The sequence below is a fragment of the Cherax quadricarinatus genome, chromosome 4, assembly GCF_038502225.1.
Source record: "Cherax quadricarinatus isolate ZL_2023a chromosome 4, ASM3850222v1, whole genome shotgun sequence".
Taxonomy (NCBI): domain Eukaryota; kingdom Metazoa; phylum Arthropoda; class Malacostraca; order Decapoda; family Parastacidae; genus Cherax; species Cherax quadricarinatus.
This window is the reverse complement of record NC_091295.1, coordinates 2,141,918-2,158,677: the sequence shown is the minus strand read 5'-3', so window position 1 is coordinate 2,158,677 and position 16,760 is coordinate 2,141,918. Positions and strand designations below refer to the sequence as shown.

The window sequence follows — 16,760 nt, the reverse complement described above, 5'->3', positions numbered from 1 at the left end:
TCATCTTGAACAGCAAGAGGGCAGACCTGAGGAAACTGCTTCGGAGGAGGGGAGAGAGAAATTGAAGAAGTTGCCTACTTCTAAGATAAAGGAAATGTGTGCAAAGTGGCTAGAATTGCAAACCTTTTTTGATGAAAATCACCCTGACACAGCTACTGCAAGCCGTGTTGGCAACCACCCTGACACAGCTACTGCAAGCCGTGTTGGCAACCTGTACACTGACAATGTTGTGAACCACTTTAGAAAAGTCATAAAGGAACGAGAGGTACAGGTATCTATGGACAGATATGTTGTGCGACAGAAGTCCAGTGACTCTGAAGCTGGTCCTAGTGGCACTAAAAGAACAAGGAAAGTAACCCCAGAAAAAGACTTGCTACCTCAAGTGCTAATGGAAGGGGATTCCCCTTCTAAACACTAACACCTCTCCCCTCCTCCCATCCCATCAATCATCACCAGATCTTCAATAAAGGTAAGTGTCATGTAACTGTGCATGTAATCTTCAGTTTGTGTGTATTAAAATTAATATTTCATGTGGTAAAATTTTTTTTTTTTTCAATACTTTTGGGTGTCTTGCACGGATTAATTTGATTTCCATTATTTCTTATGGGGAAAATTAACTTGACTAACGATAATTTTGACTAACGATGAGCTCTCAGGAACGGATTAATATCGCTGGTTGAGGGTCCACTGTATATAAAAGTGGTTGGATTTGAGAACCTGCTTAGCATAGGCCAGTAGGTTACAGCAGTGCTCCTCCATTCTTATGTACAGGTGCCATAAACTACACCCTGTTGGTATCACCATTCTATTTCTCATAAACCTATAATTGGCTCATGCTAGGCAGGTCCAACTTATACCCAACCACTTCCAATCATGTACTTGTCCAAATTATTTTTAAAGCTATCCAAATTTTGGCAATAGTTATAGATTTACTCCCATCTCTGAGGCCTCAAAATATAACCCCTGCATCCTGTGGCTGGGGTTAAACAAAACTCTGATTCAGATAAAGTATACCCATGTGGCTTATGGCTGGTAATATACGGTAAATATCAACAAATCTTCTGATGGGCAATAGAAATAATATAATATTCACCTGTGCCAAATTCCATCTGCTTGCTTATGAAACAATGAAAGCTTAACAATGAGTACTGATTCTGAAACACCAGAGAGCTATCTCATAGAATGACAAGAAGAATGAAGAATAATGTCAAATGACTTAATTTTAAAGAGAACACAATAAGTCCAATGCAGCAAATGCCAGAAAGATGACAAGGTGGAGAATTAGAACCTTTAAAACTCTTAAAGGAAGACAATGAAGAGAATGCCTCACCATTTTGTATACAAAACAATAAACTGTCTCACTATCATTCAGAAGACAAAGAATGAAATTTATACTCATTTGGAATAAAGAAAACAGTGAAGAAAATTTCATGTTCAAGACAGAAGACAGTGAATAAATGGCTTACTCTCATTTTGAAGACGGAAGACAATGAAGAAAATCTGTTCATGAACGAGGGTTGTGGCTTGGGTACAGCTGTGAAGTCATCGTGGTCAGCAGGTTCAGAACAATGTGAGTGAGTGTCAGGAGCACACACCAGGCACTGCTTGGAGTCATGATCAGCAAGACTCTCATTAATGTTGTGTACTAGCAGATCATGAATGGCTGAAAAATTGACATTATTATTTTTAGCACCAGTATTATATTCATAAAAAATTGCTAAGTCATTGGGTCAATATAGTGCCCAGATAATGGGAGGCAATCAGATTCAATGGAAGAAAAGGGAAAGCAGCTGAGATTGTCTGGATCAAGAGCCCTTCACCAGCATCAAGGAACCTCCTTTGAGAGGGCACTAAAAGAAAAATGTAACCACTTTAGAGGGATATGTAGCCACTTTATTAGGAAACATATCTGCTTTGCAGCATTTATCTTATTCTTCAAGTGACAAATCAAACAAAGATTCAGACTGGCCACATTCTAGAAATTGACCCATCATGCTATAAAGTTGCTAGTAGACACCAAGACTTACCTGGATAATTTGTGGTTTCTGATACCTGGGATGAACATACTTCCCGACTTAACCCATAAAAAGTCCAAATGTATTTATATGTTCACGACCCCAGTGCCCCAAATATTTTGAAATTTTTTTTTTTTTTTTATGGAAATAAAGAGCACATTTTTCTAAGTGTTATAGGATAAAAAAAACTTAGGGTCAGTACTTAAGAGAAATGGGGCCGAGAAGTTGGCACTGGATGCTCATGTGATAGCAACATCGAGTCCTGTCGCTTGCAGAAGTGTTGCCGACATACATTTTTTTCTATTTTTCATATTATTTTGTATAATTTTTATGTTATAGGTAGTAGGTTGGTAGACAGCAACCGCCCAGGGAGGTACTACCGTCCTGCCAAGTGAGTGTAAAACGAAAGCCTGTAATTGTTTTACATGATGGTAGGATTGCTGGTGTCCTTTTTTCTGTCTCATGAACATGCAAGATTTCAGGTACGTCTTGCTACTTCTACTTACACTTAGGTCACACTACACATACATGTACAAGCACATATATACACACCCCTCTGGGTTTTCTTCTATTTTCTTTCTAGTTCTTATTCTTGTTTATTTCCTCTTATCTCCATGGGGAAGTGGAACAGAATTCTTCCTCCGTAAGCCATGCGTGTTGTAAGAGGCGACTAAAATGCCGGGAGCAAGGGGCTAGTAACCTCTTCTCCTGTATATATTACTAAATGTAAAAGGAGAAACTTTCGTTTTTCCTTTTGGGCCACCCCGCCTCGGTGGGATACGGCCGGTGTGTTGAAAGAAAGAAAGAATTTTTATGTTCTGATAATTACAATTTATAGTAGTTCTTGTCATTTCATAACCAATCTTTGTTCTGACACTAGTATTAGGTACTGATATTGTACTCAAATTGTCACAAGCACACTGACAGGTGGACATTTACACCTGCCTTGGCCATTTACTATTGTCTTGGAATATATAGAAAGTATTTATTGGATATGTGGAAGAAGAAGAAGAAGAAGAAGAAGAAGAAGAAGAAGAAGAAGAAGAAGAAGAAGAAGAAGAAGAAGAAGAAGAAGAAGAAGAAGAAGAAGAAGAAGAAGAAGAAGAAGAAGAAGAAGAATAAGAAGAAGAAGAAGAAGAAGAAGAAGAAGAAGAAGAAGAAGAAGAAGAAGAAGAAGAAGAAGAAGAAGAAGAAGAAGAAGAAGAAGAAGAAGAAGAAGAAGAAGAAGAAGAAGAAGAAGAAGAAGAAGAAGAAGAAGAAGAAGAAGAAGAAGAAGAAGAAGAAGAAGAAGAAGAAGACGTAATAATAAGTTGCCTTGAAACATGTAAAACAAGCCTCAGTCCACCCCTGACAGTGAAGTGTCTGTCTGTCTGTCTGTCAAGCTCCCTGTCTGTCTGTCTATCCGTCTAGCTCTGTCTCAGAGGGAGCCACAAGACTGCGTCATCATGTTCACTCATATCTTCAAGCAGAGTATAGCGCTTTGTCTGGATTTTTTTGGGTTATCTTAGGTAATTTACACTATGTATACTTGTATTTATGTGTACCTGTGAGACAGAGATAGTCAGAGACAGATAGAATGAGATAGAGACAGATACAGACAGAGACAAAGATAGACAGAGCTAGACAGACACAGACAAACAAATGGAGCCAGGCCACCAGCAGCCGGCCAGCCAGCCAGCCAGCCAGCCAGCCAGTCAGCCATTCAGCCAGCCTGCTGAACAAGTATTACATTCCGGAATTGTTTCTCTTTACTTAGGGCATAGGTTATAAGACATTCTGAAAGGGTGCTGCAGAAATGTTGCACAGGGGTTATTATCAAAGTTTTTTGATATTTCCTTGACCACTTATGGCCACATCCACCTCAAAGCCACTAAACTCGGGGTCAACATCACTTTCCTCTTAAAATGGGAGAGCTAATATTACATGAAATCAGTGAATCCCTGGTGTTTGCCGTGATGTTTGCTCTAGCTGGCGCTCATTTGAACTGGTGCTCCCACAAGGTACTAAGTGGTCCCATATTTTTTTTAATACAGTGCACACTGAATGCTAAGACCCATTCTATGCTGACAAGGCATCTCAGGCCAATCATGCCATATCTGAAGGAAGGAAAAATAAAACGATTATATATGTTTGGGGCACTAGCGGTAAGAACGCATATATACGTTTGGACCATTTACGGGTTAAAGTTCTTTTCAAGAGGTTTAGAAAATATAAATTAACAGTAAACCTCAGCAAGACATCCTTTGCTCAATCTACAATAACATTTTTAGGTCATAAGTCGGGAAAGGTAAGGTGGCACCCAAATTCATTAATGTTTTGGCCATTCAGAATTATCCAGTTCTCCTGATAAAGAAAATCCTTTCCAAGGTTCCTCAATATGACAGGATTTTATAAAAGTTTCTCTGATATTGTGGCTCCCTTAACCTCCCTTACCAGCCCTAGAAAAAAAAAAATTGCCAAGGAGCTTTTTTCCAAGATCAAAAAATTGCTGTGTGCAGCTCCCATATTGCTGTCTCCTAACTATTCAAAGCCTGTGAGGTGCATGCCTGTGAGGTGGAAGTTGATGCAATTGTGCTTCAAGACTCTGGTGAGACAGTCATCCATTTGGTTACCTGCTTTTCAACCAAGCTAAAACATAAACAACGGGCCTACTCCACACTAGAGAGAGGACTCTAGCTCTGATCCTTGCACTAGAGCACTTTGACTTGTAAGTGTCATCCTCTCTGCATGTGGTTCAGGTGTACAGTGACCACAATCCACTGACCTATCAGAGCTCTATGTGGAACAAGAGCACTGGGCCTTAAGACTATAACCTTATAACATGTCTATCAAGCATATCTCTGGAAAAAAACAACTTGATGGTAGACTCACTTTCCATGGCTTGTTAGTTAGTCTTGTATATCTGTAAATGCTTTAGCTTTTCCTTTTTTTCTTGTCCTTATTGCAAGATTTATATGCATATAATTTAGCACTATATAAGTTTTTTTTTTTTTTTTTTTTTTTTTTGGAGAGGGAGCACATTGCTACTGTCTGTAAGTGTCTTGAGCCTTTGCCAGCCCTTATGTTTACTGTTCCACAGTGTGGCAAGTGTTTGGCTTGAAAGACATTCTCTAAATTTTAAACTTTTGTCAAGCAATGCCAGCTGGGTTGAATGTTACGAGAGGATTGGCAGTCCCATTACAGTGGACCCCCAGATTACGTAATTAATCCGTTCCAGAGAGAGTGACTTATCCCGAATTTGACTTACTCCAAATTAATTTTCCCCATAAGAAATAAGGGAAATCCAATTAATCCATTTCAGACACCCAAAAGTATTAAAAAAAATATTTTCTACGTGAAATATACATTTACCTACACAGAAAACAATGATACATGAAGAATAAAACAATAATAACTTACCTTTATTGAAGACATGGTGATGTACGGAAGACAGGAGGGGAGAGGATGGAGAAGTTTACAATTGTTTGGAAGGGGAATCCCCTTCCATAAAGACTTCAGGTACCAAGTCTTTATCCTAGGTTCCTTCCCTTCTTTGTTTTTTAATGCCACTAGGACCAGCTTGAGAGTCACTGGACCCCTGTCACTCAAACAAGTGTTCCAGAGAGGTCTATTTCTGGCGTATGTTAGGAATTGTGTTGGGTGACAGGACAAGATAGTCCTTCAATATGACACTAATATCAACTCTACAGCTTATTTATCTAGCACAATTTATTTAATATGATTTAATAAACAATATTAATAACATACAAACATGATATATACTCTAGAATGAATAAAATATGGCATTAAGAATGTCACGAGTGGTGGTGTATTGTTTGTTGTTGGGTGTATAAGGGCCATTGAAAGATAAGCCTTACATAGTGGTGGTGATGGCGGCAGCAGAGGCGGCAGTGTTAGTAGCCCTATATACCTCCAACAACAATAGAGGAGTCAGTTTCATGCTGTCCTTTTTCTGTCAATTAATCGCTTAACTTACCTGCTACACTGTTAGTGCTACACTTTATCGTTGGCTGGCGCTATAGCCTTTATTGACTCCTGCTGCTTTAGTATCGTACATATTGAAGAATCACTGAAAAAGGCACATTCTCCCCTCTCTCTTAGCCCTTTAGCAAAGGGTTGGCTGGTACTAGAAGCTTTTTTTTTTTCTTTTTTTTTTTTTTACAAAGGGTTTGACAAGGTTAAGGATCCCTAGCTTTATTGACAAGCTATTTACAGGTTAAGGATTCCTAACTTTATTGGCAAGCTAAGAGCTGTTACCTACATCAGCTCATTTGAAAGCATTTTTATTGTTATGAGACATACAAGTAGGGAACAGGATGAAGTTCGAGCCATCTGTGGGCCAGCATTTTCATTTGATCAACTGACTATCTCGTTGACATCATTATGCTGTATGAATGTGTTCCATACTCGAGTCATCCTGGGTATATAGGATCTCAGATGGAGTGAAGTTCTGGAGAAGGGTACAGCCAGAGTGAAGTTGCTGCTTTCTGCCCGTCTTGTGGCATAAAAGCTTGTTTCACGCTGTCCTCGAAGTGGATCCAAGTGTGGTACTTTGACAATATTGGCCTTGTACATAACAGTAAGGCCACCCACATTCCTCCTATGTTGAAGGCTCTGCTGAAATGACAGATCTATCCAGGATGGGTCCAGGCGAGAGATGAGACATCTTGCTCTGTTCTCTACTCTGTCAAGCAGTCGCAGATGAGAGGGGGGGCAGGCAAACCAAGAAAGTGGAGCATACTCAAGGTACGAGCGTACTTGTGCCTCGTACAGAATCTTGCAACCCCTACTGTCAAGTAGATGCGAGATACAGCGAAGTGCTGTAAGCTTCCTGGCTGCCTTGTTTGCAAGATTTACAACATGGTTCTTCATGGTTAGTTTGGAGTCAAATTTCACCCCAAGGATATCAACTTCTTCTCCAGGTGCCAACACCCTCCCATTCATCCTTACACCAGCATTACCATCATGGTGCCTAGAGACGATCATCATTTGCGTTTTCTCAGGTGCAAATGTTACTTGCCATCTATTTCCCCAAGCTGATATAGCTCTCAGCTGGTGATTGATGTAGCTTAGAGCAGCTGGCATTTCTTCTCTTGGATAAGTGAATGTCAGTGTGCAGTCGTCTGCATATGCATGTGATTCTGGGATGAGATGAAGAAGGTCGTTGAAGTAGACATTCCATAACAATGGTCCCAGCACGCTTCCTTGTGGAACACTTGCCCCAATAGGATGTCTTGCTGATTCCGTTCCATTGAGAACTACACTTAGAGATCTACCATGAAGGTAATCACTGAGGAGACATAGCGTAGAGCCTGCAATTCCCAGTGCTTGAAGTTTTGCTAAGAGGCCCTGGTGCCACACCCGGTCGAAAGCGCCAGCAATGTCCAGTGCTACCACACAGCTGACTTTGGATTCATCCAGTGACTGGTGCCACTTAGTGGAGAGGTTTAACAACAGATCAGCGGCAGAGTAACCTTTCCTGAAGCCATATTGACGATCATAAAGTAGTGAGTGTCAAAAAACTGTCATTTGTCTTGAGATTATTGTCTCAAGGATCTTACCAGTGATTGACAGGAGTGACACTGGTCTGTAGTTGCTGATTTCTGCTTTGCTCTTCTTTTTGTGAACAGGGACTACATTTGCCTCTTTCCACAGAGAGGGCCATTTACACTGTACTGGCTTATTTAGGAGTTACAAGCACTAAAAAGAATGGAATAATACAAAATGTATCGTATGAACGCGTGGGATCGTCCTCACTGGCTGGTAAACCATGGCACACTCTATATGGAGTGTTGAGGCCACTCAGGCCGCACGGACACGTTCTGGACGAATGACTTATACCGAGTTCAGTGACGTTCACCGAGCCAATATTTTGGCGAAAAAAATTTACTTATTTTTTTTTTTATCACACTGGCCGATTCCCACCAAGGCAGGGTGGCCCTAAAAAAAAAACTTTCACCATCATTCACTCCATCACTGTCTTGCCAGAAGGGTGCTTTACACTACAGTTTTTAAACTGCAACATTAACACCCCTCCTTCAGAGTGCAGGCACTGTACTTCCCATCTCCAGGACTCAAGTCCGGCCTGCCACTTTCCCTGAACCCCTTCATAAATGTTACTTTGCTCACACTCCAACAGCACGTCAAGTATTAAAAACCATTTGTCTCCATTCACTCCTATCAAACACGCATGCCTGCTGGAAGTCCAAGCCCCTCGCACACAAAACCTCCTTTACCCCCTCCCTCCAACCTTTCCTAGGCCGACCCCTACCCCGCCTTCCTTCCACTACAGACTGATACACTCTTGAAGTTATTCTGTTTCGCTCCATTCTCTCCACATGTCTGAACCACCTCAACAACCCTTCCTCAGCCCTCTGGACAACAGTTTTGGTAATCCCGCACCTCCTCCTAACTTCCAAACTACGAATTCTCTGCATTATATTCACACCACACATTGCTCTCAGACATGACATCTCCACTGCCTCCAGCCTTCTCCTCGCTGCAACATTCATCACCCATGCTTCACACCCATATAAGAGCGTTGGTAAAACTATACTCTCATACAGTCCCCTCTTTGCCTCCAAGGACAAAGTTCTTTGTCTCCACAGACTCCTAAGTGCACCACTCACCCTTTTCCCCTCATCAATTCTATGATTCACCTCATCTTTCATAGACCCATCCGCTGACACGTCCACTCCCAAATATCTGAATACATTCACCTCCTCCATACTCTCTCCCTCCAATCTGATATCCAATCTTTCATCACCTAATCTTTTTATCCTCATAACCTTACTCTTTCCTGTATTCACTTTCAATTTTCTTCTTTTGCACACCCTACCAAATTCATCCACCAATCTCTGCAACTTCTCTTCAGAATCTCCCAAGAGCACAGTGTCATCAGCAAAGAGCAACTGTGACAACTCCCACTTTATGTGTGATTCTTTATCTTTTAACTCCACGCCTCTTGCCAAGACCCTCGCATTTACTTCTCTTACAACCCCATCTATAAATATATTAAACAACCACGGTGACATCACACATCCTTGTCTAAGGCCTACTTTTACTGGGAAATAATTTCCCTCTTTCCTACATATTCTAACTTGAGCCTCACTATCCTCGTAAAAACTCTTCACTGCTTTCAGTAACCTACCTCCTACACCATACACCTGCAACATCTGCCACATTGCCCCCCTATCCACCCTGTCATACGCCTTTTCCAAATCCATAAATGCCACAAAGACCTCTTTAGCCTTATCTAAATACTGTTCACTTATATGTTTCACTGTAAACACCTGGTCCACACCCCCTACCTTTCCTAAAGCCTCCTTGTTCATCTGCTATCCTATTCTCCGTCTTACTCTTAATTCTTTTAATAATAACTCTACCATACACTTTGCCAGGTATACTCAACAGACTTATCCCCCTATAATTTTTGCACTCTCTTTTATCCCCTTTGCCTTTATACAAAGGAACTATGCATGCTCTCTGCCAATCCCTAGGTACCTTACCCTCTTCCATACATTTATTAAATAATTGCACCAACCACTCCAAAACTATATCCCCACCTGCTTTTAACATTTCTATCTTTATCCCATCAATCCCGGCTGCCTTACCCCCTTTCATTTTACCTACTGCCTCACGAACTTCCCCCACACTTTACTTATTCCGAATATTACTTATTCCGATGACGACTTAATCTGGGGGTTCACTGTACCTAGATTTTAGTGCCATGGTGACACACTACCCATTTAAGTGATGTTTTCCCCAGCCATTATAGTGCTCTTGGGGTGAGAGTGTGGGGTATTCCGAGTACATTCTATACATTCGATGCTCATCACAAACCCAAGGGCATGCTCTCCTGACCAGCAAACTGGTATTTCAGTGCATAGCAGTTCTGAGGCCCCACAGCTGTATTAACTGTGCAGTTCAATCCACCAATAGGGTGAGAGCTAGCTCCTCAGACAAGGTGATGTCACACCTGCCTGTCTGCCTGTACAGTCCAGTCCACTCCCACTATGACCAGGTCTTTGCTCTGTCTTATCGTTATACTGCTTACTTTACTATGTTAATATTGTACATAGGGGTGAAGGAATGTATGGGAAAAGAAAAGCGCCCTCTCTGTATTTACCTGGTTGCTGGCTATATTGCTGATTTCGGTTATGGCCAGGTGCAACAGGCTTAGAATTACTTCTTATGTACATAATACTGGATCAACCTACTTATGTGGAAGACTGTCTGTGTGTTAAGTACACAGATAACTGGAGGAGCAGGTAGCTCCTCCAGTTAGCTGCTGTCTACCAACCTATTACAAGAGTGCAAAATAATTAACAGGCTCCTGTTTGATATTAACCCTTTGACTGTCGCAACCCCCAATCCTGAGGTGTCTCCTGGTGTCGTAAAATTTAAAAAAAAAAAAAAAATTCTTATGAAATGATAGAAAATCTTTTCCCGATTGTAATGACACCAAAAAAAACGAAATTTGATGGAAAACTGACGGAATTATGCTCTCGCAAAGTTAGCGACCTCGGCGCTGTTTACAAATCGGCAATTTCGCCCACTTTGAGCCCTATTTTCGGCTAATTCTATTGTTCCAGTTGCCCAAACTCATAGCTATTTCTTCCGAACTCCATTTTTTCTATCGAATGAGTACAAGAAACTGCCCATTTACCGATTTCAACTACCTAATAATGTGGTCAGAAATTTGCAATTTGGCCAATTTCACAAAAACTAAAAAATATGACAATTTCAAAATAAGGTCCAGAATGAACAATGCAGACATTCCTGGCTCTAAAATAACATTTTCTTTACTCATCAGTCATGTCTCCAGGCCCCTCTGATATTACTCTTGCTTTCTATTTTGAATTTTTATTCAAACAAAAAAATATAAGACTTACTATTATGCAGACTACTGCAATACTGTAATAAATGTATAAATAACATCAACCCATTCATGACTGCATATTAGAATGGCTAGTTGGACATTTATTGGACAATGGCATCATTTGTTTACTTTTGAACATTGGCAAAAATCAAACATTTCCCATATTTTGAGCTCCATTTCTAGGTTCTTTTTATAGTAAAATCAATCAAAATCATCTCTATTTCTATAATATGTTTTCCATTCTATCAAATGAGACCAAGAAAACGAGAATACAACCATAAATAATATACGAAAATAGACCACAAAGTCGGCATTTTAATTAAAAAAAACGGTCGGAGTTTTTTTTTTCTCATTATGCACTGCGTGCTCCAGGATTTTTTTTATATGGTGCACACTGACCACACAGACCCATTCTCTCGCATGTGGGCCTACCAGCTTTCTCCTGCTTGATTTGAAGCCGCTAGAATTTATGAGTATATATACGTCAAACACGGTACCTCGTAAGACGTATATATACGGCCGCGACAGTCAAAGGGTTAATGACAGGAGGGTACTGCCTCCATGAAGGTAATGTGTTATGACTCACCATGATATCCAGCCTTGGCCAGACTGACATACTGTGTGTTGCGCTGCAGGAAGGATGCCACTACCATGTGGACGTACTGGTCTTCCTGTTCCCGCCCCGACCCAATGAAACACAGGTGCTGACCACAGCCAGGTGTTTCCGAAGCTACAGCCTGACGCTGAGCCATGAACAGGCCCTGGACGGCAGTTTGAAATGAGGCTGGATGTAGCAGCATCTGCAAATGACTGATGAGGTTAGTATGGAGGAAAATATAGAGCTGTGAAATAATAGCATGAGGCGTGGCTTCACCTCTGAAACTATAACAAAATGAGTATAGTTTCAAACACTGGATGAGTAAGGATCTGAAAATAATGAAGGGGCATCAGCACATTCATAAGGAAAAAACAACACTTCCTACATGTTGGCCATGATCAACCACTGCAGGTTATCAAACAAATGTTTATTTCAGGTGTGACTTAGCTCCTGACACAGTGTCATGGGAGGCACAAGTGCAGCACGACAGTGGACACCCTGGCAAGAACACACAAGTATATGAATAATCAGAGATGGGAAGATGAGAAGCAGTGATACACGATGTAATATGCATGGATTCTACACAACCAAGAAGCTATAAAGATGCAAATGGTAGCTATAACACACAAGATACAAGCTATAACACAGGTCTGGTATATGCGACTCGGGTCTGGCACAAGCAACTCGGGTGTGGTAGAAGCGGCTCGGGTCTGGTACAAGCGAATTGGGTCTGGTACATGTGAATCGGGTGTGGTACATGTGACTCGGGTCTGGTATGTGCGACTAGGGTATGGTACACACGACTTGGGTCTAGTACATGTGACTCGGGTCTGGTACATGCGACTTGGGTCTGGTACATGTGACTCAGGTCTGGTACATGCGACTCAGGTCTGGTACATGTGACTCTGGTTTGGTACACGTGACTAGTCTGGTACATGTGACTCTGGCTTGGTACATGCGACTCAGGTCTGGTACATGTGACTCTGGTTTGGTACATGTGATTCTGGTCTGGTCCATGTGACTAGTCTGGTACATGTGTCTCTGGTTTGGTACATGTGATTTTTGTCTGGTACATGTGACTCTGGTATAGTCCTGTTACAGAAACATACAAAAAAAGTTTTCAATATGTCACAGTAAAAATGTGATCATAAGAGTGCAAAGATACATATCATGTGGCACTGTGCATCCACATGTCATGCTTGCATGTGTTCATGTGTCATGTCTGCATGTATTCATGTGTCATGTTTGCATGTATTCATCTGTCAAGTGTGTGCACATGTATTCATTTGTCAAGTGTGTGCATGTATTCATGTGTCATGTGTACATGCATGTATTCATGTGTCATGTGTGTGCATGTATTCATGTGTCAAGTGTGTGCATGTATTCATGTGTCATGTGTGTATGCATGTATTCATGTGTCAAGTGTGCATATGTATTCATGTGTATGTGCATGTATTCATGTGTCATGTGTGTATGCATGTATTCATGTGTCAAGTGTGCATATGTATTCATGTGTATGTGCATGTATTCATGTGTCAAGTGTGTGCATGTATTCATGTGACAAGTGCATGCATGTATTCATGTGACAAGTGCATGCATGTATTCATGTGTCAAGTGTGTGCATGTATTCATGTGACAAGTGCATGCATGTATTCATGTGACAAGTGCATGCATGTATTCATGTGTCAAGTGTGTGCATGTATTCATGTGACAAGTGCATGCATGTATTCATGTGTATGTGCATGTATTCATGTGTCAAGTGTGTGCATGTATTCATGTGTCAAGTGCATGCATGTATTCATGTGACAAGTGCATGCATGTATTCATGTGTCAAGTGTGTGCATGTATTCATATGTGCATGTATTCATGTGACAAGTGCATGCATGTATTCATGTGTCAAGTGTGTGCATGTATTCATATGTGCATGTATTCATGTGACAAGTGCATGCATGTATTCATGTGTCAAGTGTGTGCATGTATTCATATGTGCATGTATTCATGTGACAAGTGCATGCATGTATTCATGTGACAAGTGTGTGCATGTATTCATGTGACAAGTGCATGCATGTATTCATGTGTCAAGTGTGTGCATGTATTCATATGTGCATGTATTCATGTGTCAAGTGTGTGGATGTATTCATGTGTCAAGCGTGTGCATGTATTCATGTGTCAAGTGTGTGCATGTATTCATGTGTCAAGTGTGTGCATGTATTCATGTGTCAAGTGTGTGTATGTATTCATGTGTCAAGTGTGTGTATGTATTCATGTGTCAAGTGTGTGCATGTATTCATGTGTCAAGTGTGTGCATGTATTCATGTGTCAAGTGTGTGCATGTATTCATATGTGCATGTATTCATGTGTCAAGTGTGTGCATGTATTCATGTGTCAAGTGTGTGCATGTATTCATGTGTCAAGTGTGTGCATGTATTCATGTGTCAAGTGTGTGTATTCATGTGTCAAGTGTGTGCATGTATTCATGTGTCAAGTGTGTGCATGTATTCATGTGTCAAGTGTGTGCATGTATTCATGTGTCAAGTGTGTGCATGTATTCATGTGTCAAGTGTATGTATTCATGTGTCAAGTGTGTGTATGTATTCATGTGTCAAGTGTGTGCATGTATTCATGTGTCAAGTGTGTGCATGTATTCATGTGTCAAGTGTGTGCATGTATTCATGTGTCAAGTGTGTGCATGTATTCATGTGTCAAGTGTATGTATTCATGTGTCAAGTGTATGTATTCATGTGTCAAGTGTGTGCATGTATTCATGTGTCAAGTGTGTGCATGTATTCATGTGTCAAGTGTGTGCATGTATTCATGTGTCAAGTGTGTGCATGTATTCATGTGTCAAGTGTGTGTATGTATTCATGTGTCAAGTGTGTGCATGTATTCATGTGTCAAGTGTGTGCATGTATTCATGTGACAAGTGCATGCATGTATTAAGATAAGATAAGATTTTGTTCGGATTTTTAACCCCAGAGGGTTAGCCACCCAGGATAACCCAAGAAAGTCAGTGCGTCATCGAGGACTGTCTAACTTATTTCCATTGGGGTCCTTAATCTTGTCCCCCAGGATGCGACCCACACCAGTCGACTAACACCCAGGTACCTATTTGCTGCTAGGTGAACAGGACAACAGGTGTAAGGAAACGTGTCGGAATTTCCACCCACCGGGAATCGAACCCGGGCCCTCCGTGTGTGAAGCGGGAGCTTTAGCCACCAGACCACCGGGCCATGTGTCAAGTGTGTGCATGTATTCATGTGTCAAGTGTATGTATTCATATGTGCATGTATTCATGTGTCAAGTGTATGTATTCATGTGTCAAGTGTGTGCATGTATTCATGTGTATGTGCATGTATTCATGTGTCAAGTGCATATGTATTCATGTGTATGTGCATGTATTCATGTGTATGTGCATGTATTCATGTGTCAAGTGTGTATGTATTCATGTGTATGTGCATGTATTCATGTGTATGTGCATGTATTCATGTGTCAAGTGCATATGTATTCATGTGTATGTGCATGTATTCATGTGTATGTGCATGTATTCATGTGTCAAGTGTGTATGTATTCATGTGTATGTGCATGTATTCATGTGTATGTGCCTGTATTCATGTGTCAAGTGCATATGTATTCATGTGTATGTGCATGTATTCATGTGTATGTGCATGTATTCATGTGTCAAGTGTGTATGTATTCATGTGTATGTGCATGTATTCATGTGTATGTGCATGTATTCATGTGTCAAGTGCATATGTATTCATGTGTATGTGCATGTATTCATGTGTATGTGCACGTATTCATTTGTCAAGTGTGCATATGTATTCATGTGTATTCATGTGTCAAGTGTGTGTATGTATTCATAAGTCACCTTATGTAATTTTCTTATTTACTATTGTTTGCTTAAACATTAGCTGAATTGATACTTTCTCTGTCCATATTATTACCTCATATTTTTTAAATACTATCAATTGATATTACTTACTAAAATTAATAATTATCATTTTTACTATAATTTCAATTTACTCTTAACATTTTTGACATTTAATAACCATTACTTGTCTAATTACCTTTACCTGTTTTAATACCACATTTACTATCTTAGAGTACTCTTAATTACCTTGTACTGCCATATAACCTCTAGTATAACTACCAGTGCAATATTGAATGAAATAAACATTACTTTTTCACTTTTTTGTAATCATTATTACTAACTAAAATTTTATTAAACACCATATTTACTACCAGTCAATTTTACTTTTGTACATTAAACATTATTTTATACTTCCCATAACATTTTGTTGCCAAATTTTCAAGTTTATATATTCAACTCAAACCTTTATATTATCCTTTGTACCTGTGTACCTGTCTACCATCTTACTATCATATTATAACCAAGACATTACCCTTATTTTTTTACTATTATTCTTTTGGTACTTTAATTGTGAATTATATTTTGTCAATTTAAATCTAGTTATACTCCTGATCTTGTCAACAACCTATACCAGACTCTAGTGCAATTGCAAGTACCATTTCAATTTGTATTTTTATATTATAAGTTTGTATTATAATTCCTACTCTAAGATTGTTTTCATATCTTAGTGACTATATTGTGTGTGCAATTAGTGTATTTTTCAATTATATTATTGTTCAAGGCCCTTAACTATCTTTTGCTAACTAGTACCAACTACCTCATATATTTTTTTTTCTACTTTTTTTTATTCTTTTGCTACCTTAACTTGCATATTTTATCTTGTCAATTTAAATCTAGTTATACTCTAATTCTTGTAAACAACTTATATAAGACCTTAGTGCAATTACAATTGAGAGTCTTGTGCCTTTTTTATATTATTAGATTAAACTCAGTTGTACTATAGTCAATACCAAATTCATTATATTAGACCATATTGCAATTACTAGTGAGAGACTGGTGCTATTTTTAATTTGTATTGTTATATTATTAGATTAAATCTAGTTGTACTATAGCTCATTCTAGCTCAAAACATAGACTCCACAAAAGTCATTATATTAGACCTTAGTGCAATTATTTGATTACCACTTTATTGTTCACCACAACTTATATTAGTCCCTTTTATATTATAATTCTAACTTTAAAGAATTACCTTTAAAGTACTACCTACTATCATATTCCCAAGCTCCATTATTTGATCATCACTTTATTTGTTCACAACAAATTATTTTAGTCACTTTTACACTGTCTCCTTTATTTTAGCTTTAAAAAACTACCTTAGCTCATATTTTTACATTT

At 39.5% G+C, this 16,760-nt stretch overlaps 1 protein-coding gene across 5 annotated transcripts in view; it reads right to left on the bottom strand.

Moving 5' to 3' along the window:
* TBC1D23 (TBC1 domain family member 23) overlaps window positions 1-16,760 on the bottom strand; it is a 158,355-nt gene that overhangs the window by 25,299 nt on the left and 116,296 nt on the right. For all 5 annotated transcript variants that reach the window (XM_070093991.1, XM_070093983.1, XM_070093985.1 and 2 more), the window contains 2 exons: window positions 11,483-11,696; window positions 1,467-1,663 (listed from right to left, as the gene is read on the bottom strand). In XM_070093991.1, coding sequence (XP_069950092.1) covers window positions 1,467-1,663; window positions 11,483-11,696 — 411 coding nt within the window. The remainder of the gene's footprint in view (window positions 1-1,466; window positions 1,664-11,482; window positions 11,697-16,760) is intronic.